The 24,893-nt window shown below is 39.7% G+C and overlaps 1 protein-coding gene across 1 annotated transcript; it reads right to left on the bottom strand.

Moving 5' to 3' along the window:
* Window positions 1-24,400, bottom strand: GPI (glucose-6-phosphate isomerase). Its single transcript, XM_049805795.1, has 18 exons — window positions 24,196-24,400; window positions 18,926-19,016; window positions 17,972-18,040; window positions 14,984-15,103; window positions 12,814-12,897; window positions 12,576-12,722; window positions 10,741-10,812; window positions 9,628-9,672; window positions 8,749-8,802; window positions 7,743-7,803; window positions 6,004-6,047; window positions 5,632-5,784; window positions 5,149-5,278; window positions 4,697-4,773; window positions 3,401-3,529; window positions 2,787-2,862; window positions 2,640-2,706; window positions 1-1,083 (listed from the first exon to the last, which is right to left on the bottom strand). Exons 1-18 carry the CDS (start codon window positions 24,312-24,314, stop codon window positions 960-962), a joined length of 1,662 nt encoding a protein of 553 aa, XP_049661752.1. The 5' UTR covers window positions 24,315-24,400; the 3' UTR covers window positions 1-959.
* Between the last annotated feature and the right edge of the window lie 493 nt (window positions 24,401-24,893).

Genomic DNA, 24,893 nt, shown 5'->3' with positions numbered 1-24,893 from the left:
TTATTTTTCCCTTCAATGCTTGTGTCTTACCTTTATTAAAGGTGTTACAGAACAATAGCCACAGCATGCCAGTTTGCTATCAGAGAGGGGTTAACAGAGGTAGAGAATGAAAGAGGATAAGCAACTTGTTTACAAATAGTTAAGATGTTCTCTATTCTTTGTTGTGGAAGTGATGCTGATTTAAGAAGAGTGAGAGAAAACTGCCTTCGGAGAATACAAAAAAATACATTTGTTCAAGTGATCCCAAGCTTTTGCTTCACAAACTCTTGAAAACTGTTTGGAAAAAACTAAGATACCACTGTCACTCCAAGAACTTTCTTCCTTTTTAGATAGCTGTCCACAGAGGGCTTCCACAGCTTACAGAAAAAAATCAGAAGATCTTTTACCAAACATTAGTAAGCTTTCCTTTTCACATTATCACTGGAAAAAAAAAGTATCTGTATCTTGCCCAAATGCATCAAATTATGCAATCTGAACAATCTACAGCTGTAGATTTGATTTTTTGAACACATTCTAGTTTCCAGCTTACAGCAGAACCAGTCCAAAGACAGGGAAATTAGTTTACTTGGCTTCAGAGGACCTTACAGTCAGTGAGGCAAATGTAACTAGGCCTGCACTTCAAAGATACAGAGTGAAGAAGTTTTATTCATCCATCATACCTTTTATTTTCTAATATCAGTATGTGATCATCTTTAAGGAAGTTGAGGGAATAGAACTGAGGAACATACCAGCTGCACTTTACAGTTTAACAGCCACAAAAATAGAAAGCAACTATACAAACTTGGGTTTCACAAAACTAGTTTTCATTTTTAACACTTGACGCAACAAGATTAACTGCAACAAGTGAAGAAGCTACATCTGTAAAGTGCTCTTTTTGTTAGAATTGGCTAAAAAAGCACAACTACAACAGATTTGGGTATTCGGTGGTTAGATTGTCGATGTCCTCCAAATCTTTCATTTCAGGCTCTGTGTTTTTTGATGAAACTGATGAGCCCATTTGTTGAGCTATCATGAGATGTCACTGGAGCATCTGACTCCAGTTCAGGCTCAATTTTCTTGGCAAGTTGCTTTCCAAGTTCAACTCTGCATTTATAAAAGCAGGAGAAGAAAAAAGAAAAACAACATTAGTGCTAACAACTTGGACTATTTACTGTAAGTCATTGACATCAAGAATATGTGACAGTAAAAAGTAACTTGACAGTGAACATTATGATGAATGTTTTTCTCTTCACAAATTACTGACAAAGTTAACATTATTCAACTCAGTGCCATTCATGAACAACTGCAGTTCTCATAGCTGCTTAGCTGAACAGACAGCTCTCAAATTACAGGATGTCTAAAGAAAGTAAGTTTTGTTTTAAGTTATGCAGAGTCTTTTCCCCTTCAGTACCCATTTGTGTTATGCAGCCTGCCTCAATGCAGAATACATTCAACTTGCTACTGTTCACTGTTGAACATGACATCACTCAGAAGACCGATTTGTAGCACCAAGACAATAAACAACAGCTGAGCTGCAGGCCTGGAAGCTTTCCCCAACACTACAGCATGCTATCCAGGAGTTACAGCCACACAGGGTAAGGACTTAGGATATTCCAACAGCTGCAAGAAACCAGGCTGGTTCTATAGCATCCCCACATTCTGTAGTTAGGTTTGGATGTCATTCTAGACTTTGATGTGTTGCAGTAAAAGCTGTACTTACTCCTATCCCGCTCCTGATTTCAGAGTTTACAGCAACTATCAGCTTTTATTAAACATTCTTCCATTTTGAGTTTCTACTACAATATTTTAGTTAAAGAACTTGCTGTGGTAGCATAGCTCTAAGAAAACACATACAAAGACCTATCCTTCAGCCTTTAAGGAGAGCTTAGTGTAAACTGCTATTCTAGGCCTGGAGAGCAAACTTGCTCTTCAAAATAGCCCCTCACAGTATAGGCAGGTTTCACCTGAAAAAAAAAAATCTCTTACTCATTTCCCAATCACTCTTTCTCCTGCATAAGTCTTCATACAGTATGTGGTACAGTTAATATTACTACAGATTAAAAAGAATCTTGATTAGCTCCTGACCAAGTATTCCTTTTTTAAAAATTACAAACTCCTTGTAAAGCTGCTGTTCTCCACATGGAACTCTACCATGAACCTCAGTCACAGATGCAGCCTGCATTAGATCTAGGGCTCCTACATATGAAGACATATGCCAAGAATGTTCTTGTATCTCCAGGAAAATTAAGAGGTGGTCAGTCTTTTGCTTCACATATGCCATTCAAACTGCCTACTAAATGTTTCTAGAGATAAAATAATCCTCTTTTCCCTTTTATAAGGGAAATTTACCCTTTCTAATTCTCAGAGCATGTGTTCAGCCTGCTTCACTACTTTACTATTACTGCCTCTTTTCTGCATTCACAGTTTTTTTAAAATCAAACTAAAAGGTCCTTAGCTGAAGTTATATCTACAAACTCAATATGCATGGCTGAACAAGGATACATGGTGACTTATTCCCAGAAAGTCTGTTTCCATTTGGATCTATCCTATAATCATTTGCTCCAAGTATAACTTTTTTTCACTGTCTTTTCTCTACATCATGACAGATCAAGGAATACCACAGTCAGTAAGTATACAAGAAACAGATCAAGGACACTTACCCCCACTGGTCGTAACTGTTAATATCCCAGACAATTCCTTGAACAAAGATCTTGTGCTCATACATGGCTATAAGCAGAAAAAAAGATTTATCAATAAACTTCATCAGAAAGTCTTAATTAAGCATTCACAGAGAACTATTTACTTACCAATGATGGCTCCCAGAGTGAATGGGTTGAGTTTTGTAAACATGATGGAATTGGTTGGTCGATTTCCCTCAAAGACCTTTCAAAACAAGAATTACACTGTTATCTAACATGTTGTAAAACTTACATCAGAAACTTGCAGTTTATATTTTCCTCCTAGCTCACACTGGACTACTTGAATTAGCAGCAAATACAAAATCCTGAAAGCTTTAAAGGCTAACAACTTCAACCATAGAATTGTATAATTTTCATGTTTTATTACAAATACAATGGCAAAACATTACCTCCAAGCACCATTACTGACTACTATGGGCTACAGGAAGAAAAATCCAAGTCAGTATCCCAGGGGCAGTGATGAGATAGCTCATCTTTTCTGAAATGCCTCAAAAGGCTTCCAGATCAGCATGCTTTAGCAAGAGTGCTGTTCACAGACTGCTCCATGAGACCTGACAAAGTAGAACCTGTAGCACAACCTTCACATCTGTCAAGACAATAGCACTTGACAGCCACCGGAGGGCACTGCCCTATTAGCAAACTCCATGGAGCAGCAGGCCAACACAACACCCTCACCACCACAGCAGCTAGAGGAAAACTGACAAGTGCCAAAGCCCGATTACCTTATGGGGAAGGAGCTTCTCTAGAGCATCCCCACTCAGTCCTGCAGCTTGAAGTTCCTTACGGGCTTCATCAGCAGTCTTTCCTTTCATCAAGGCCTCAGTCTGAGCAAGGAAGTTGGCCAAAAGGATCTAGCAGGTAGAAATAAAAACATCAACTCAAATTACTGTTTCCTTTAGCTGAAATAGTGATAAGTAGTGCCTTAATCTAGACCGAGACCTAGCCTAGAGTTAGAACTCTTGTTTTTAACACTACGGCAATAAGATGTGCAGTAGTTTTAGCTGCATAATGCCTGATAATGTTTTTTATCTCAGAGTGCCAAGAGACTTGATTACTATTTTAATAGTGCATTTATCCAAAGACAACCAGGACTGTTTTGCAGAATCCTGCCCCTGCTGAAACTGACAGCAAGCCTATATATCAATCCCTACCAATACAGTAGAAGTTTTTAGTTTCTTATTCCCTGCCTAATGTTAGCTTGCAAATTCATGTGTGGTTTTGTCCTACCCATTACACTGAAGATGCACTCTTACTATACCTGCAGTCAAATGAAACCTTTTCCCCCCTCCTTTTGCAAAGTCATGTTCTAAAACTTTCACCTGTACTTGGTGTTACTTAAAAAATTACTATGACACAATTCATATAGCACTTGTAATCTGAAATCACTACAAAACTGACATGCAGTGAGGAAACATCCTTTTCCTGAAGTATGCAGTAAATAGTAGACCTGTACATGTTTTCACTTATGGAACTTAAAAAATGGTTAGACACTGTTCACTGAAAATCCTTAGTTGGATGATACAGTAAAAGAAAAATTGGAGTGGTTAAAAAAAACTTCTATGTATAGAAGGCTATCACCCTAGCCATACTAGTATACTCACTAAATTTTGTTCTAGAGTTTAAGACTTGCAACAGCATCTCTGAGGAAGTTTTCATCAGCTCTGAGAACCTGCTTCTTCATACTCTGCAAGAATTACACTCCTTGCAATTCCTACAAGGAGTTTTCTCTCCAAATACTTAGTTGCTCAGTTCTTTCCAGCCTCAGTAGGCCAACAGAGCACATCACTGATCTGCCTCAAGAACTGTGGCTGCAGTTTCTTCAAGAACAAAAATACTGCTGTATTACATATAATATGTAATTATGATTTAAATATTGTCAAACCTATTGTGACTGTTCACAAAGCCTATGTGTATAGTTTCAAAGGGACATTTGGAAATCTCACACACTGCAATACTGAATAAGCTTCGACACCTTAAGCCACAAGAAGAGATGGGTGCCCTGACAGAGAACTTATTACCTTGTGATGCAAGCCATTTCTGACTGGATGCTGGGTCTGGACTGGGATCAGAAAGTCACAGGGAATCATGCGAGTTCCTGTAAGAAAAGCCACATTAGTAACCCTGCAACAGGGAAGTCTTAGAAAATCTTCAATTCTCACCCCATTTTCTGAGTTACTAGAAGACTCAGCCATTTTAAAAAGCTTTTAAAAAAAACTTTTTTTTTTAATTAACAGTAGGGGGAAGTGACAATACAGCTCAGTAGTTTCAGTTTTAGTTGACCTTCCTTACTGTAGAGTTAAAACCTGCATCTTGTAGCCTTCAAAAGCCACTAATTAAGAGTACCATAGCAGTGTGATGCTAGGCTACATAAGAGTCCAACCTCTAAACCAGTGTCAATTTTGCAGTCTCTTACAGCTTTGTAGCTATTCAAAATTTAATTCCAAAACAAGGTATTGAATAGTTTGTTTACCTTGATGAATGAGCTGGTAAAAAGCATGCTGCCCATTGGTGCCAGGCTCTCCCCACACAATAGGGCCAGTACTGTAGTCCACACGAGAGCCTTTCTTGGTAATGTATTTGCCATTAGATTCCATATCACCCTGAAAGAAGGGAAGGCAGCATCACCTTTCTTGCAGAACCACACAGAATCTGTAGAAGTTTCCATACGTACTTCAACTATAATGAATGCTGCTCATTTATAGAAATTTTGTAAGTATCAGGGATATAGCTGCTTACTTCATGGACATCAAGATATGGCAGTCTGAGAAAAAAATCTCTACATTAACTGAGCAAATAAGCTGGCATCCATCTTGGCACCAGTCTCTAGGCCCTTGATTACATGAATTTAAGTGATGACAATTTTAATGTAGAAACATGCATTCAGGTTCTAGAACCAGCATAGAAGCATTCTACATATTTGCTTCTTGAAACCTTTACTCTGTCTGAGCCTTACCTGCTGGAAATACGCAGCAAAGCGGTGCATGTATTGGTCATAGGGTAGAAGGGCATGGGTTTCACATCCATAGCAGTTTATATACCAGATCCCCAGCATAGCCAACAGAACAGGCATGTTCTTCTCCAGAGGTGCAGTGTGGAAGTGATTATCCTATGTGACACAATAGAAAATAACTCTTTTATTAAAGCAGTTGTCATCCTTCCCAACTCTTAAACTGTTTTTGTTGTTTTGATCCAGGGAGAGCTTCCCAAGCACAGTTATTTTCAAAATAGAGAGGACATGGGCAGCTGAACTTTAGAAACCAACCTGCCTTCAGTTATCTAACAACTCTTAAAAGGAGCAAATCTGAAATAAGCATTCCACACTCACCATCCAGTGGGCTCCTGCAAGCAGACTCTCAAAGTTGTCAAAACCTGACAATAGAAAAAGTAAGTTTATATTTACTATTAGAACTCAAACTTGATTTTTCTTGTAAAGACCATCATAAAACAGTTAAAATTCCATGTATGCAGCAAGGCTCCCAACTACTAATTGAGTTTAAAGTTGCAGTCTGACTTCTGAAGTTTGCATTCCATAAGCCAGATATATTTAGTTATGATTAAAGCCTGGACTTCAGAGCAAGTCCAGCTTCATGAAACATACTTCAAAAACCTTTGCCTAAAATCCCCATTCAGGCAGAATGAGCAACCAGAAGGAAAACATAGGCATTAAAACCAGGCTCTGTATTAAAGGCTACATAGTTTTCAGCAAGTTTGAACACTTAGTCACTTCACAGCCACAATGGGAGAGACATCCCAAAAAAACAGGACAAGGCTAGCACAGCAGGGATTTCTGTATTGGTCTGAGAAGAACCAACTGTAATAAGGTTCTCAAAGAAAAAGATTCCCCCCCTTCCCCTGTTGTCTTAACAATTCACCTGACTTTTCTTTGCTCTCTCATTAGGGTATTTAAACAACTATTCATTCTCATTGAGTAGTTTAACACCATCCCTTCCTGAAAAGCCAGAAATCCCGATTCTTATATGGAAAAACAGAGGTGAAGTGTTTAGCAATCAAAGCAGCAGCTCTACTGACAGTCAGAAGCCAGCTTTGGGAGATGGAGGTAAGAGCAAGAAGTGTAGTTAGGCTGGCATGTCAGCAGTCAGCACCAAATCTGTCTGACAGCAGAGATGAACAGTTTATCACAGACAAAACAGTAAGAGCCTGACTGAAGTTTATTTTGCTGTCCACATAGGTTTTTCTACACATGACAAGTCCTATTTATATTGTTCCAAAACCCACCAAAACTAATGTTTTTCTTCTAACCTCAGTCTAAGGGAATTCTAGCTTTTGTTTAGAAATCTAAATGACATGATGGTTTCAGACTTTAAATATCTAAAAGAAGGAATGCGGGAACAAATGCAAGGCTGCTGAACAGCCTGCTCACCAGGAAACAGCAGTTCTTAAGAGTTCTTTCACATTAACTGTGGACTCTCTAGCTGTATTTGAGATCTGCATCAGAAATGACAATACTACTCTGTTACAATACAAGTAGGAGGGGATCAATTTCAAGGGTCTATGTTTGCCCCACAGTCAACTGCAGACAGAAGCAGCACTCCTGTATCATCAGGCCCTATAACATAGACAAACAAATACTGGGGGACAAAAGGAAGTAACAGGAGAAGGAAATAGTTAACAGCACTAAACAAAGCTTGAATACAGAACTGCAGACATAGGATTTTGATGTTTAGGGCATATATACCCACAGAAACTAAATACCCTACTTTTACATAGTTTAGGAATGTCAGTTGCAAGGTCTGATTTTCAACATTGACATGGATTTACATAAAACAGGCACTTTTGGCTATGCAAGTGACTAAAGAGATGCAATTTGACTATTTGTACCCAAGTATGGGTAATTTCCAAAACTGCATTTACAGTACTAAAATCTCAACATTTCCATTGCGTTGCAGATTGTTTTTTAGCACAAACATCCAGCCAGAGTAGGTTGGGTAAAATAATACTGTCCCAAATCTTATCCAAAATCCAGTATTGCTAATACATTCCATAGTTATGTTCCTGAAGCAAAGAGACTAATTCTTGGCATTGTTACATCACAGGAATACCTACCAATGTGCAGGGCAATGGAGAGACCAATGGCAGACCACAGAGAGTAGCGGCCACCAACCCACTGAAAACAAGAGATTGGTTTAGACAGAAGAGCAAGGGTTTTTAAATTAAAACTTATTCAAACTATTAGGAAATAGCAGCATGTGTTTAGACTATTTTCAGCAAAATCAATTTTCTTTCTGGTGATAATTCATTACACATTATATGGCATGGTCAACAACCTGCACTTTACAGTAGCCCCCTAACAACTCCTTAAGTATGCGTTTTTTGAAACTTTAAAAGTTATCCTACTTGTCGCATATATATAATATCTGTTGAAGTAGATCCCTTGATGATACCAGTTTACTTCCAAATACTAAATTTGCAGCTCGTATTAACTGCTTTCCTAGTATTTCTCCTCTATAGGTAAAGCACGCTTCAGCAAGATTACCACACTATCTAGGGAAAGGTAATGCTCTACATAATTTCTAAACAGCAGCTTTAAAATCTAGTTTGTCAGGCACATATTCAATGAGACCTAAGCCAACCCGCTTCTGGTTAATTGTAAGGGACAAGACTAAGGGCAATATACTTAAAATATGCATCTGCTACAAAATATCAAATTAGGCTCCTGTTTCTGATGTTTGACCTTTACAGGCCTAGACTGCGTACAGTAGACCCCAACAGTCAAATGTCACAGCTTATAATAACTACTTACACAGAGGAATAAGCTAAGACTTGTATCTCCTGTTACCCAACAGGAGATTAGACAGCCAAGAATATAGAAGGCTCCTCTTCAGACCTTTGACTGCAGGATTTTAATGGAATGGTCAAAAGAAGACTTTTGCTTGCCTGATATGTTCTCAATTTGCCTTTATTTACAAGTTTTCAGATGTTTCAGTACAGAGAATACAACTACTATAATCTAGGTGTTTTGGCAGTTCCCTGACATCCAGTTAGCATTTTCTGAAGCCAGTTAGATTAGTCTAAGTTAACATCTACCACATAATGCTAGACATTTACTTACATCCCAAAACTCAAACATGTTCTCTGGGTCAATTCCAAAGTCTTTAACTTTAGGCTAGAATAAAAAAAAGCATGTAAGAACAGCAGAAGTAAAACCAACATTGTTAAAAAGCTTTGTGTCCAGCAAATAAAACACACAAGTTGGGTACCTATTAAATACACCATTCCTCAATTACATCCTCTATTTAGAGGATATGTAGCATCCATCAGAAAAAAGCACACCTTAATTTCCAGAGATCACTACTCAGTAGTCTCAAATAAAAATCAATTACATATACTCATTTTCTGATCAATCTAAGTGGCAATATAGTTAGGAGTTGGACTGATATTCAATTTACATTTAACAGAACCAGAAAGGAAGAAAGGAACTTCACACCACAGTACCTGACACCCTCACAATTATTGCAGTCTTTTTCTAATTGCTATTGGTCTTTCTACTTCATGCTTTTGCATAAAACACCACATCAGGGTACATTATGCTCATCATATGCTACAGATCATTCACACAAACTACCTGCATCACTTCACTTACTTGAGGAGTCTAGGACAGTAGTATTTGTTTACATAACTGCATTCACACACACTTGAGCAATCACGGGTAACAGTAATAACAGTACAGTAATTTCAAGTTTAAGAGATCTTGATTTCAGATTTAAAGCTCTAGCACAAAAAGCACAAATCTAATGAAGGTCCAATATTCATACAGTTCATTACTCTTGAAGTTTCCGTTATTTTCAGTAGGAAAAAAGCTTCCTTTCAAGAGGAAGGCTAACTATTGGTATTCAAGTAATGTCTTAAAAAATAGGCTTCATTACTGGATTTTAAAATAAGGCCATCTTAAAAGTACATAGAAAAAATAGAATCAATTTGTTATACTTACACCATTGGTAGACAAGGCAACAAAATGCTTGGCCACAGCTGAAGGCTTAATAGAAATAAACAGATTGTTAGATCTAGAATGCTAATTACTTCAATTTCTGGTCATAAAGCTGATCTGTACCATTTACATTTAAACAAAATACTGTTGACTATCATCAGTTATTTTTGCATTATCAACTTGCAATCACCTTATTCACATTCAGTGTGGGATTTCACAGCATGCCTGTCTGAAGATACATTCTGGTAATATTCTCATGAAGCCCTTTGGAAGCAGTCACTACTTAGAGCAGCACACTATTTCCTTAACAGTATGTTATCAATTTGGAACATCAATACCAACACTCTGGAGCATAAGAAGTTGTTGTACCTGCACTACCCTTTTGACTATGGTCAAAAGATTGAGACTGGCACTACTGATAAGTCTCAAGCTCCAGATTTAGACTTTGGTCTTTCAGTAAGTGTTCTGGTGAACAAAGATGAGTTGTCTGCAACAGTACTGTAATAAGGAATTTCAAAGCCCAGCTTTCAAACTCAGTACAGCTACCCTTACTGGAACAGGTTAAAGACTATCTTAATTTTACCTGAGCAGGCAGTATCTGTTTTTTTCTTTTAAAGGTTAGAAATAGGAGAGAATGAGCCAAATACAAGGTTTCTATTCATAGCACAGCCATCTGCCATAGATATGTCAGTATATCACTCCAACCATAACTTAATTCCTAGTTTTTAAAGGTTTGCCAAGAATTGGAAGGTAATGCCACAGACACCATATTCTTGGTTTTCCATATCAGTGGTTCCACAAAATTATTAGCCAGCTATAAGGCAAATGCTACACTCTATTACTCACCAGGCAGGATTCGGGGGAACAATGCATGACAATAATTTATAATGAAAAACTAGTGATTTTATCACTTTGGATGTTAACAGCCTGTCACTAACCATGAAGCACTGAAATGATGTATGAATGTATCAAATGATACATGTACAGCATTTGCTGAGCTATACAGCTTGTTTGGGCAGCTATTGGCTCTGCTCCAAAGCACACTGAATGACCAGGGAGAAAATGCACAACAAAAAGCTGTTGCATTCTGTTACATAACCCAAACATTAAACTTACATCTTTAGCAGCATGTAAGAACCACTCTTTGGCCGTTTCTGCATTGGTGATAGTTTCTTGGGTGGTGAAAGTCTGCACATTGGAAAACAAGAAAGTATGAAAAACACCATACTTAAAATTGAAACAAGTTCAGGCTGCTATAACATCATACGTTCCAGATAATCAGAGTGATTCTAGATGTTGGTAACAGACAACTGCTGCCAGATTTCAGCAAAAAAGCAAGCTTATCAATCCAGTAAAGACTAGTGTTGCTAGATTTGCCTATCTACTTTCAAACTAGCATACATCTGGAATTGAAATAATTACCCATTTCCTACCTTCCCTCCCCCAAACTGTTATGCAAACCCTTGAAACTAAACATTTTACTTTAGTATTTAACTAAATAAAGTTTTACCTTTCAACTAAAAAGGAACTAATTGAGCATCAAAACAGGATAACCTAGCTGGATTGTCCTCTTGTTCTTCTATTCCTACTTTTTCACGAAGGAACACTCATTTCTGCTCAGATACTTGCCATAATTTTTTTTTTGCTGATTAGAGGAAAACATTTTCCTGCTTCATGAAGTGTGCACAGAAGTTCAGTCATGCAGTCTTGCAAATATCTACAACCATTCTGATTTACTCAACCATCAAAATTCAGCTTTAAGGGTGAACACTAGATTCAAGCTACTCTCATCCATCTCCAGAAATATTTCATTATGAAACACAAGCCTGTTATGGAAAACAAAAAAATGCCATTCATCCTCTTCCAAATATATCCAATTATCTAACTACAGTCTGGCAAACAGAAATTGAAGAGTTACTCTTTCAATCTGGCAGTCTTCTAAGCCTTTGAACCGTGATCCTTGAACTCAATTATTCAAAAGGATCATTAGTATTACTTTGTGAAGTTTCCTTATTATTCCATAAGTTGTTGCCCAACTGCAGTATTGCCAAGATAATGAGCGCCACTGCAGAGCACAGCCAGCATTACACACATGTTCATTTGTTGCAGATTGTCTTCAACAGCAAAAAGGTTCTACTGTGCTTTTCAAATGAAGGCAACCCAAGCTAGTTACATAACTATGAAGTTTGTCTTCATCAGTTTCCTCTGCTAAGACAGAAGCACTCCTCAAAGGAAGACTGCAGCCAGCAATCACATTTACAAAATAAGTTATTAGCAAGGCAAGACTTAAAGGCAGCTATTAAGCCTGTATTCAGAAATAAGCGTCATCTTATAAACTACCAGCAGACTATCCTTCCCTCTTCATAAGTAAAGAAGCTTAGTATTTATAAATGCTGAGTTCCTTGAGCACTACATTATTTAGGTGAAGATATTTTGTTACTACCCTAAACCAGAACACAGATTCCCAAATTACATGCAATTCATTATCACAAAACATTAATGCAAAAACAGAACACTTGAATAACACTGTACTTAAGATAGAAGACCAAAAGTAGTCTTAAATAAAAGTAAGGAATGAGACAAGAAGATCTTGAATTTCAAAGAATAACTACATAGGATCCCACATTCCACGCACAGAGAAGTACGCTACTATAAACTTTCATGAATAAAGCTTAAACTTGCATTGACTAAGAAATACACCCTAGACAACAAAATTGCTCATGTGTCTTGTTTAGGTTAAGCCACTTTCAGCACTTGAATTCTGGATCCCCAAATATTTCAGTAGCAACACAAGCTTGTACTGCAAGTTTAAGATGAATCACAACAGGCCTGTTAAGAAGTAGTCCACACTACAAGTCTCTGATCTAGACTTTCCTGTGGACAGATCTCTATTCTGACTTAATCCTTTACAGTTAGAGAAAGTCACATCCCAGTGCTCGTATTAGACGTACCTTTGATGCAATGATGAAGAGTGTAGTGTCTGGTTTAAGCTCAGCCAGGGTTTTGGCTATATGAGTACCATCAATGTTGGATACAAACCAAACACGAGGGCCTCCCTTGGAATATGGTTTCAGGGCTTCAGTCACCATCAGAGGGCCCTGGATAGAAGCAACAACTAGTTTTTATCCTCATTGCAAGCATGTACACACACAAAAAGATGTGGAAGATGCACAGAAGTCGGGAGCTTACCAAGTCAGAGCCACCAATGCCAATATTGACCACATCAGTGATTGCCTTTCCAGTGTAGCCTTTCCATTCACCACTACGGACTCTCTGTGGCAAAAAAAAAAAAAAAAAAAAAAAAGAGTTGCAATGACTATTTTATACTTATGCTAAAGTTAGTGAGTCTAACACTGGAAATAGGCTGTGTTTTCAGGCATTGTAAAAAGTCTCCAAAGACAACTTTCAAGCTTCTAGACTTTAAAGCTTATACTCAAAGCTACCTTCTTAGCTAGACACTTGGGTTATGTCTAAGATGACACTTCATTAAGTGTTAGAAGTCTAATGCTCATATTTAAAAACACACTGCAAGATTAAACTCTCCTTGTGGACTGCTATAGCATTTACAAGTTTTGGCAAAGGCAAGAAAAATAAAGCTAAAAGTGAAAAAATCTTGGGCATTAAACTATTTGCAACAAATATTTGAACCTGAAGGGGCTCTTTATGTGTCTTTAATTAGAAAGAACTTCACTAACTAAACTAGAAGACATTAAAATATGAATAAAGCCATGGAGATTTATTGGCAAACCAAATACTCAAAAAGCCTTCCTACTGCATGTATGTTTTGCATTAAAATTTATTTCTTGGCTTCACCTTAACAGCATGTAGTACAGGTTTCTGCTCTATTCTTGCTGTTTGAACAGTTACTGAGAGTTCTGACAAGCAAACAAAATTAGTCATTAAGTAATATCAAAACACTGCACTGAATTGTCCATCGTGTACCACCCATGCATTAAATTTGTCCTAATCACAAAATGAGTCTTTCTACTATCATGCATACTTCTACATACATTCCCCAACTCTAAAGCAATTGTTCTACAATGAATCAGCTAGTTATGCTGATAGTTGCTCTGCTACCCTACAGATGTTTAAGCTAAAGCTTTTCGCTTTTCCAAATGGAAAATCCATTTTTAGTATATACACCATTCCTTTAGCCTGTAGATGATGTTGCCATAGTTATAAAATCCCATCTGCCTAAGTCAACTGAAACAAGCATCTTTGTTAATCTTTCCAAAGGAACTGTTTAACATGATTTTTTATTTTGCACAGAACATACATCTGCATGGAAAGTGATATTCACAGATTCTGATGATTGAAACTATCCAGCAATAAAGAGGGTGGCACCAGTAAAAACTCTTGTTTTACACTACCAAAATCTTAATCAGCTAAACACTCTACAGTGGAAAACAGACCATTGAATTTCTGTGGCCATTCAATTCTTACATTATCTGAAGAAACTACTAAACTCAGACCAATTAGTGTCAGTTATTGTGGTTTTGGCACTTATCCGTTAGGAACTGGACATAATCCAGGCTCATTTTGTGTAGGTTAACATGTACGAGTTGGCAGTGATACTGGCCACTACCACCTGGATAAGACTCACAGTAGCAACCAAGCAGTTCCTGTTCCTCGCAGACATCTTTAAAATACACTAAAACTACTTGGTGAGCTTTTATTGATTAGTTTTATCGCACATAAATTTGACTTCATTAGAGTGCTCTGTGAAACTCTTCAGAGAATTTCCTCAACTGATCTGAAAGACGTGTACATTTTAAAGATGTACAGAATCAAAGAACAATTAATGATATCTGAAGATAATGATTAACTGCTGTATTTAACTAGGGAACAAATAACTTTCATGCTGCTAAAGCTGCAAACATAATAGAATCATAAGGGAATACAACCTAAAACCAGAAGGTTTTTAAGAAACTATTTAAGTAGAGCATAATCAAATTGCAAGTGAGCTGGGAGCTTCTACATCTCTCCTGATTTAACACAAATTTTAAGAGGCAGTTTCTACTTGGAGTCAAGTAGTTGAAAAATTAGCAAGAAATAAGACAGTATTTGCATGACACTTAATGATTTACATGACTTCTGAAGTAAATGCAAGATTACTGCTAAAAGAGCAAAATCTAGAGAGCCCATTAAAGAAAAACTCAACTGGGAACAGAGAGAGAAAAGTGAATCATACTAAAACCAGCTCCAACTCCATGTTTGAGCCAGAACTATTATAAACCTCAAACAAGGGCACAATAATTCATGTCAACCAGCCTACAATCAACACTTCATAATACACATGTAAGAACTTGGCTGGGTATAGAACAAATATATGAAAATAAGCTATGGTGGTACTTCATACCTGGCAGAAGTGTTTCATTTTTTCCAACACTTTGTTTACTTCTGGAACAACATCCTTCCCATCTACAAGTATTGGCACATTGGAACGATTTCTCAGAGCAATATGAAGCACAGCCCGGTTCTGAAAAAAAGGGAAAAAAATTGATGAAGCTATTTCCAAACTATACCCAGGGGCCTCAGGTGCCTCATCCAGAAGGTAGTACGATCTTCAGGGCTTAAAAATCCTTTACCTCAACTGGAATTAGTAGAGTAGTAGTTTGCGTGTGTATGTGTATATACGCATACTCATCACAAGCTAAGTCACCCTCTCGCTTCCAGAATCAGTACAAAGGGCTTATAAAAGCATATGATATAAACATACAATACAAATAGCTTATTTGTTTGCTTTGAAAAGAAAGCTCAAAATCTCTCAAAAAGCATTTAATGATTGAGGTTCAGAGTTCAGCAATATTAAGTACTCAGTGATCTTAATTATTTTGGCATGCTTCAGGTATACAAGGATGAAGTTGTTTCCTATTAATAACGATACTGAAAGTCAATTATAACAAGCAGCCAAAGTTATTTTCCGGCATTTTCTCAATTATCCCGAGTAGTCCATTTCATATAGGAAGAGAAATACATATTTAAACATTTGACAAAAAAGGAATACAATAGCCACATTATTCTATCCACTGCCCACAGCTAGATGTTCCCTGAATAGTTGCACACCAGATATGTAGGTGATAGTTGTGTTATGAGGAAAAAATCTGTTAGCATGCACCATATTATATTAATTCTCCAGTTATACACAAGTCAAAGCACTGAAATCTGGCCTGTGATCTGCCTGTTCAGGAGCTTAACAGCTTTAAGCTAGAATGAAGGAGTTAGTCAATACTAATGAACAAATTAAAAAATTAGTCTGCTCTACCTCATTGTTCCTCACTACAATGAGAGGCATTGTGAGACAAAGACAACACAGACAATATGAACTGCCAACTTATGATTTAAATACCAAATGCTAATTCAACTATCATTGAGTTTGTGGTTACTGACTTGGAATATGAAAAAGCTCTTTCAGTTGCTAATTATCAAAGTGTACCCACTTAAACTTGGTGTGAACAGAGGCAATTTTTTTTTTTTGCAACACTCAGCAACAGAATGGTATTATTTGGTAAATACTACTTAGTACCAGGCTTGAAGGAAGCTTTGTCTTGATCAAGAGCAACAGTCATATTTGACCTGATGTCTACTGTTAAACAGAACTATTTTCTAAATATCAGGTGGGCTATGAAGACTGTCATCATAATGAGTGGTCACATATGAGTTACCTTGCAATGCACTGTCTTCATGCCATATCAAGCTGCAAGTTTTAACTCATCTGGGACAAACACCTGGCAATGACACACTTGGGTGCACCATAAAGAATTTCCACATAAGCACACACCACACAGCCAATGCCTGCAGCACCAAATACAGACAAGTCTTAAATACTTAAGACAAATAGCTAAAAATGTTCTAAATCAGAGCAAAAGTAGTGGACAAGTCAGTTCTTGCCATTAAGCCGTTCCCTTCTGTCTTATTGCTTTAGGTTTATCCAGTCATGCTGTTTGACAGCATCCTGTTTTTAAAGTCTCATGACAATTTCATATTGTCCACATGCTCATATTCCAGAGCCAAACCAACTTGATTTGATATTCATTACAAACAGAAGAAATTAAACAAACCAAATCTAATTCCAAGTCAACTTCTGACTGTAAACAAGAAACAGCCTGATAAAAAAGATGTTCCTAGACTCATCATGCAAGTAATTGTTACATAAAGTTGCCATATCAAGACAGTAGCAGGATAGGGAGCTAGCAGCAGAAGCCAAACACATCACAATTTAATATTGTGTTAAAGTGCTTTCTGTGAAAATTACCTCCTTCTGAGAAGGCTTCAGCTGCTATATGTGCTCTCATGTAGACAATGAAGAGTAGCTCCATAATATATGGTCAGAGATATGCTAGCCCTGTAGTAATTTGTTACATGAGGCTAGTGAGAGGCAATATCTGAGAAAACAATCCTCCAGGTAGATTTGACTTACCACCCTGTTTTCCCGCTTCCTTTTTCACTAGCTAGTCTTACATCTGTGAATTGAAGGCATTAATACAGAATGAAGAGGAACCATTTCTCCAGTGAAGCTTAATCTGTTTCTATCTGTGCATTTTTACAAACATGTAGCATTCACAAACAATACAATGTCCAACTGCTGAGTTATTTTAAGCAAACAGCTTGTGCAATAGCCAAATCAGTCAATAACCAAGTGAAAGGAAAAACTGATTTCTGTGAATTTACCTCAGACATACTAACCTTAATAAGTCACACTATACTGTCGAGTTTCCAGTTTTTGTCCTATTCTTAATTTCAGAAAAGGTACAGTTGCTTTTCTGTATGTTTTAGTGAAGATTTAACCATAATTACAACCTTCAGATCTACCAAAAGAGGAAGATACTTATCTTACTGAAATAGGTGGCTAATTTCCCACAATTGTTTATCGTCTCTACTGTTAAATGTACCTAAAGATAAGCAGCATCAATAAGGCAAAGTGGAAAGTATTACACAATCCTCACTGCAACTTTGCAGGCAGTTTACTAAGCTTTATGAACACTGTCATTAGACAACAGCATGTAAGGGATACCTGGAATGCAATACTCTGCTCAATGCCTTTTTCAAAATCTTAACTCAGCTTCCTCTCTACAAAACAGGGAAGAAAAGACAAGAAAAAATATACCACCAAAATCTCTAAAAAAATTAAGATGTATTGAATAGCTTTATTCACACACATTTTCTTTGGTCTGTCAGAGCTGTAAGAGTTTCTCATGTTCAGTAGTGCAGCAAACATTACAACCACTCAGCATTTCAGAGTAGCAATCAGAGTAAGTTTTTTCAAGACCTCTTCCACAGATGCATGAACATCCATAATATATAGGCAGAACTGAGGGTGAAGAACCATGGACAGAAATAGCCTTACCTCAGTGAAGTTGATCTTCTCTCCACTGAACATGCGCTCTCTGGCACTTTCCACACCTCTTGACTTTGCCTGAGAAATGTAAAAATAGATTCCTCTTAAAAATAGTAGGAAGTCAACATGCACTACAAAGGTCCAGCTACGCTAAAAAGTGTGAACATTTACCACACAAGACAGTGAAACAAAAATTATGATATTAAAAGACTCAATAGATGCTAGCTTAAAAACTGATTCTCTTATTTTAAAGCAAGTATTTTTTATGCAGGCTGTTTATTTCCTTAAGCAGTTACACAGTAACATATGCTGAAAGACCAAGATGCAATGAATCAATCTTAATTACTCAGTTTCATCTTGTCACACTGCTACAGGATTCATTAATGATTCTTTGTAACAGCTTAGAATTTTTTTTAAACTGAAGAGTAGCAAAAGTAATATTTGCTATATCTATTTTTGCTAGTTCTTCCCTTTTAAAAAAATCTTGTGTCCTATCTGGTCCTAGCCTTCGGCTGAACCAATAGTTAAGGAAGGATTGTAAATATGGACACAGTTTCTTCCTTAAAATACATCCAACTGCAACTGAATCTCAAAACTAAGGCTGCTTGACATGAAGCATTGTTTCTATTGCAGGTACAGAAGACATGGTGTTCTCTTACAACTTTATATGAATCTCTTGTTTTACTGCAGACCTCAATAACAGTGCCATATGCCAGCTGGTCTGTTACACAGACAAAAATCTTTTCAGTGAGTGCATTGAAAAATGGCCTTGTACCTTGGAGCTAAAGGACAAGGCAAGACTTTGAACAGTGCCAAGATTTGTAAACAGATGCCTTTTAACTTTGAAGGTCTCCCAGATTTGGAGCTAAATATATATAAGCAATGCTCGAATAGTCAGTTGCAGATAAAAGTTAACTTCAAAAAAACTATTTGTTTTATTAATTCAACATTTTAAAGAGTTACCAGTTCCATCAGCATTTTCATCACTTCTTCTGTAACAAGGTTCTTCGAATAATCCAGTAAGATATCCCCATGGTCAGTATTCAGAGTCAAGCTGTCAAAACAGGTTGTTTAACTGCATATTCCTGAAGAGTGACTGTTTCAAGCAATACAATAACACCTCTATAGATTACAAAATAAATGGAATCCTAATTATACTAAGTTAGTAAAGATGACCCAAGGAAGGGATTTGCCCCACAAGTTCCATGAAATGACTAGTGTGTTTTTTTTGATTAAAGACCGTGGTTTTCAACAAGCTGAAGTATAGTGTCCACTTTCTGATTGTGAAACTCCAAATACAATGAAGTATATTTAATGCACAGTTGGACAATCACATTTTGTTTTCACTGAGCCACTAGCATTCCCTAGCAATAATTAGCTTTTTCCTAATATATCACAGGTAAAAAGCTTACCACATTCTTTTGCTGCTACAAAATTAAACTGTCTTTGTACAGGTCCTTTCAATAAACATAGTCATTCTTTTATGTGGAGACTTGAACAAGCCTGATTTAAAAATCTATACAACTTAATGTACAGAAACATTTTGTCAACTGCTAGGCAGAATTAAACCCCATTTGTGCATGGTGTAGTCTCACTGACTCAGTAGAAGTCTCCAAATTATTTAACTAATCGTCATCTGACATCTATAGCCTAACACTTCAAAATACAAACACTTCTAGGTTTACATCCCAGATGAAACACAGAAGTTGTAGTCCAATAGAAATCAAGTGAGCCTGTTGCTTTATACTAGCCTTGTATCTATGCAAGTTCTACAGTCCCTCCAGTCCTTTACAGAACAGTTTTCTAGCCATTTCTTCTTAGCACTAATTTACAGCCAAATATACACATTTACTCTAAACTGAAGAATCAAAGTTCTGTAAGTAATTCAGTAGGCCTTCTATAAAAGCACAGAAGGCCTTTTATATCTTACTCTCACTTTTGCTCCACATGTGCAAGCCACAGGAAATTGCATGCCTTTAAATTCTCAATGTTTCCACATTGTTCATTATCTCCCCTGCTTTTTCTTTCCCAATACTTGAGACCAGAAACACGCACTGTTATTTTAGTGACCACATATGCCAGAGACTTCACAGGGACAAACCATAGCATAATTGCTATTCCAAACAGATATAATATGACAGAGCAGGCAAGATTCTGCAAAGGAAGAATAGAGCTGAACTTGCAATAAGAGTAATAATCAGCAAGGCCTACACATTTATATGGTTTCATCAACTTGAGGAAAAACACGTCTTTTTTCTGTTCTTAAAATACAAGAGACTACATAAGTAAAGAAAGCTGTCTTCAGGCACAATCTTAGAAGAGTGTTTCTTTTATAGGCAAGAACACAAGGCAAGTAAGGAAAAACAGTATCACTACTGTTAATCACTCTTCAGTGGGCTGTAGACAGTAATCCTGAAACCCTAACCATCCAGCCCAAGGGTACCTGGAATATGGCTAGCTAAGAGAAGGACTATTACCTCTCACCTACCAAATTTGCTCTCTATTGTTACAGTACAGATGAAAAACAAGAACAAATCCTTCAAGTCTTTCTACTTGAGATTTGATGCAATTTACAGACAGGTCTCGGATTTGAACGCATCTTATTAATGATACAGCAAGGCCATTAGTATACTAATTAATACTTCTTCATTTCAGAGAAGTAGAACTCAATTCTCATCTACAGTTTAATATAGACAGACAGTCTTTCCCAGTGTTCCACTGCATGAACATGAAACCCTTACAATCTTTTCTTTATGTTTGGCTGACACATGCCTTACTTCTACAATTCGTTGTTATTTTACTTACATGAATAAAAGTCAATCTCACTAGACCTAGAAGACAGAGTACCCCATGAAATTCTGGCTGGATTAGAATCACTACTCATTTGAAGAAACAGCAGGAAGATGGCATCCCAAGACATTTCATGCAAAAAACAAAGCAATGGCTACCAGATTTAACTTCCCACACACAAGGTGGAATACAGAGCATGCAATGTAATCTCATCTTAAACCCTTACACCAAGAGATCCATGCTTTATTTAAACAGGAGCCCAAAACCCTGTAGCTCAGTTGTATTCTGCTACACTACCCTTCCTGCAATGCAGCAGCTAATGGTAGCGCTACCCAGGTGGAACAAGAGCCCTGTCACGTAAGCCACATCCACATTTAAGTCATGCAGCCCTTAATCAGAAGGTCACTTGCAGCATGTCAGAATTATTTTATCTCCCCTCTAAACACAAACTAAAGCTGTATGCAACCCCTAAATGTATTATTACACACAGATTCCCTGGTGGTATGTTTTCCATTTAGATTGGAGGCTCTTTCTGATCCTTCATAATGGACAAGCCAACTAGCAGGAGTGTAATACTAGTGCTTTATATCCTGCACTAGCTATTTGCATCAAGAGTACCTTAATCAGCATCCAGGTATCTATTATCTTCTGAGTTTTGATGGCTGCATCACATCAGTTCTAACCCTTTCACCACTAGTAGAGGTTTTTTTTTTAGTGAACCCACACCATTAAAACCCACTGTTCCTACCAGACCTTACATTTGGGTGGCAAAGCAAGCCAAAGGTGTTACCATACAGGTTTGACTACACTCCCAATCAGGAAAACAGGATATACAAATTCTAAGGAAGAAAAAAAGGACAACAGGAAGAAACAATCTTGTATCTATATATTCTGTAGGACACAATCAGCAAGTGTAAGGTTCTTACAATAACATTAAATAGATACTTGTGCTCAGTAATAAAATATTCAGATTAAAAATTATATTCACACCAGTCTGAAATTTCTCCAGAACCAGTATCAGGAAGCACTCTTACATGGGTACAAGTTTCTCTTTTTCTTCTGAAAGGGAGATAGTCATCGATTTTATGATAATTCCTAGCAGAACCAAGTGAAATGCATTCATAAAGATTAATTTCACACAAGAAGAAAGGGGCAAACTACAGAGAGGACCTTGTGGCCAAACCTCCAGACTGCTTAGGCTTTCAGCAGATTTTAACTACCATCATCCTGCTGATGTGGCTCAAAGTGGCAATAAATGAGAAGTATACAAGCAGATCTGTCAAACTAACTCAGGCTGTCAGTTCTGCAATTGTATTTTGCCATGAAAAAGTTCCGGTAGTCTAGAATATGTTTATCAGGAAACAGGACTGAAATCATGAAAAGAAAGGATTAAGATAGATCAAGTAAACTTGAAACACTTCAACTATTTCCTATGCTTATGGGCAGCACAAAAGGACATTAAGTTGGGCAGCCATTTGAAACATATAACCTTGGTAAAGAATATTTCACAAAAAAATCTGATAAACACATTCTAGGAGACACACTGACTACTTTCAGCATGGAGAAGACATGCTAGAAATGAGTATGTGTGCCTGAAACAACAGTTCCCAAATATCTTCTCCTTGGTTAACTGTACACAGTGACAGTCTAACACTCAAAAAAGTCTAAGTATATTACACATTCACAGCAGCAATTAAATACAGACTTTGAGATTGAGAGAGTATTTTTTATGGGTAAAATAGCCTGGATAATGCTAAAGTGACAGCCAATGTGATTAAGATGCAGGGCTATCCCCAATAAGAATACTTGCTTAAGCCATTCAGGAACGAACCTTATAAGAAACCTCTAGTTTATACCTTTTGATTTATTTAGCTGGTTTGCTCCAGCTTCCCTTTGTTCCAAGGACATTACCAAATTTAGTCTCTGGGGATATACTGGACATAAGGAAAACCTGCAACCAGAACTAGCTCCATTAGAGAAGACCTAGTAGATTGATATAGGATAATATTAATGAAGTTCTTTAACAGCATAAAAAGTCCCCTTAGAAGAGCCAGACAAAGTCAATACTCCAAAAATTTAACATACCTTTTCTAGCACTGCAAATGACACCAACTCTTGTATACTGATATGCAGGACTTCATATGCAATATTAATTACAATTTAAGAATTATCTAATGAGCTCAAAAGGAAAGAAAAGTCACTTTACCCAGGATGCTAATGAAAAGCTTGCTAAGTGCAACAAGTCTTATCTCAACACTCGGAACAGAAGCTCACCGTATCTCTAGTACCCAGGCTCACTTAAAAACTCAGGTCAGGGATGCATCTACATAGTATTAGACTTTTCAGATTGCTGGTATAGTCCAACAATGTAACCACACACACGACTTCTAAGCACAGTCTCCAGTGTACAAAAACCATCAGTCCCACTTCACAGGATGAAACCGCTGAACGTTATCACACCGCTTGCGCTTCTTCCTTCCTCCTCTAGCAAAAATACGTTGCAATGCATTTTCGGTAACGTGGCTAGCATGAGGCAAAGGAGGGCTAAACGTCCCTCCCTTCCCCACCGCAGGGCAGGGGTAGGCACCGCCGTACTACCGTCAGGCAGGGGCACACGGACGGATGGCTCCTCGTGATCTTATCGCGGAGCTTATCATGACTAAGCACACGGGTGCGAGAGACTGAGAGAAGACGGACCCACAATGCCGCTGTGCGAGCCGCAGACGGGCGCTGTGCTTCCCGGCACGTACCCTGCTGCAAGGATGAGTCAAGGACAAGCACGCACGGCCGCCCTCCGCGGGGGCTGCCCGCGGAGCGCCCCCCCCCCCCCCCCCCCCCCCAGACCGGCACCTGCCCCCCGCGGCGCGGCGGGGCTCCCGCCCGCCCACGCCGCGCTCCCGGCAGGGCGCTGCAGGCCTGGGGCGTGTGTGCCCGGCCTGCCATCGGCCTCCGAGGCTTCGACCACCCTCCTGCGGCCCACCCCCCCCCCACCCCCCGCCCCTCACGCCGGCGGGAGCGGCGGCGAGCAGAGCAGCCGCGTGTGTGCGCGGTGCCGCCGCCACCTCCTCGCACCCCCCCACCCCCCTCCCCACCCCGGGCCGGGCCCCGCTCCCTTCCCGGAGCCGTACGGGCAGCAGGGAGAGGAGTGGCGAGGGGCTCTGCCCGCCCCCGCGGGAAACGCGGCCCCCGCCAGGGCTCAGCCGGGAGGGCGCATCCCTCCCGCCCGCGGCGAGGCCCCGGCTCTCCGGCAGCGCCCACCTGAGGGAGTAAGGGAGGGAGGGAGCCGGCCCTGCGCGGCCCCGGGCCTCGCACGCGGAAGTGCCCGGCGTGCCGGCAGCCCGGGGGCCCGGCCGACCGCGGCGGTCGCTGGAGAGGGCAGGGGCGGCTGACTGCCCCGCTCAGCCGCGGAGGAGGGCGGGCGGGGGGGGGCCGCCCAGCCTCACCTGAGCTTCTGGAAGCGATCCTTGTCGGCTTCGAACAGCTGCCGCAGGACGAGCTTGGGGGAGTTCGCCTTGTGCCACTCCACCAGCTTCTTGAAATGGGGGTCGCTGGAGAGCGCCATGTTAGCGGCTAGGGAGGGCTCAGGCGGACACGGCTGGCGCACGGAAGCGGGCACGGCGAGCGGAGGTACCGCCGCCGCCTCCGCTTTTATAGCGGCGAGCTCGGCCTCCTGCCGCCGGCCCCGCCCCGGCCCCGGCACCCCTCCCCTCCTCTTCCCTTCCCTTGGCGGGCTGCCCCGCCGGGTGGTGGGATTCCCTCAGTGCAGTGTCAGCGGGGAGGGAGGGAGTGAGCGAGCGAGCGGCCAGCGCGCCTGCGGGTTCCTGCGAGGGGGGAGATGGCGGTCGTGGCGCCAGGGCCGGGCCCGGGGCCGCTCGCCAGCGGCAGCTCGCCCGCGTTGGGATCTGCAGCGTTCGCAACGGCTGGGCGCCCCGCGGGGCGGACAAGGGTAGCGGTCCCCGCCAAGGGGTCGCCGGCTCTCGGGGCTGCGCAGCGCACGCCGGTCGTAAATCCCGTGTGGAGGGAAGAGCGGTTTCCCCGCCACGGGGCCCCTGTGCGAGGCGGCGGGCGCAAGGGACGGGCGGGAGCCGCCGCAGCCGTTCGGCGGACCCTGCCTGGCCGGCCGCCCTGCTTGCCCGCCGTT

The sequence above is a fragment of the Accipiter gentilis genome, chromosome 7 (genome assembly GCF_929443795.1).
Source record: "Accipiter gentilis chromosome 7, bAccGen1.1, whole genome shotgun sequence".
NCBI lineage: Eukaryota > Metazoa > Chordata > Aves > Accipitriformes > Accipitridae > Astur > Astur gentilis.
This window is presented reverse-complemented; position numbering and strand designations above follow the sequence as displayed.

Coding starts and splice junctions, on each gene's coding strand:
- GPI (XM_049805795.1), bottom strand. CDS start 24,314: ATGGCGCTCTCCAGCGACCCCCATTTCAAGAAGCTGGTGGAGTGGCAC. Junction 12,898..14,983: donor AAATGAAACACTTCTGCCAG/GTATGAAGTACC, acceptor TTTTTGCCACAG/AGAGTCCGTAGTGGTGAATG. Junction 1,084..2,639: donor AACAGTTACGACCAGTGGGG/GTAAGTGTCCTT, acceptor TTATAAATGCAG/AGTTGAACTTGGAAAGCAAC.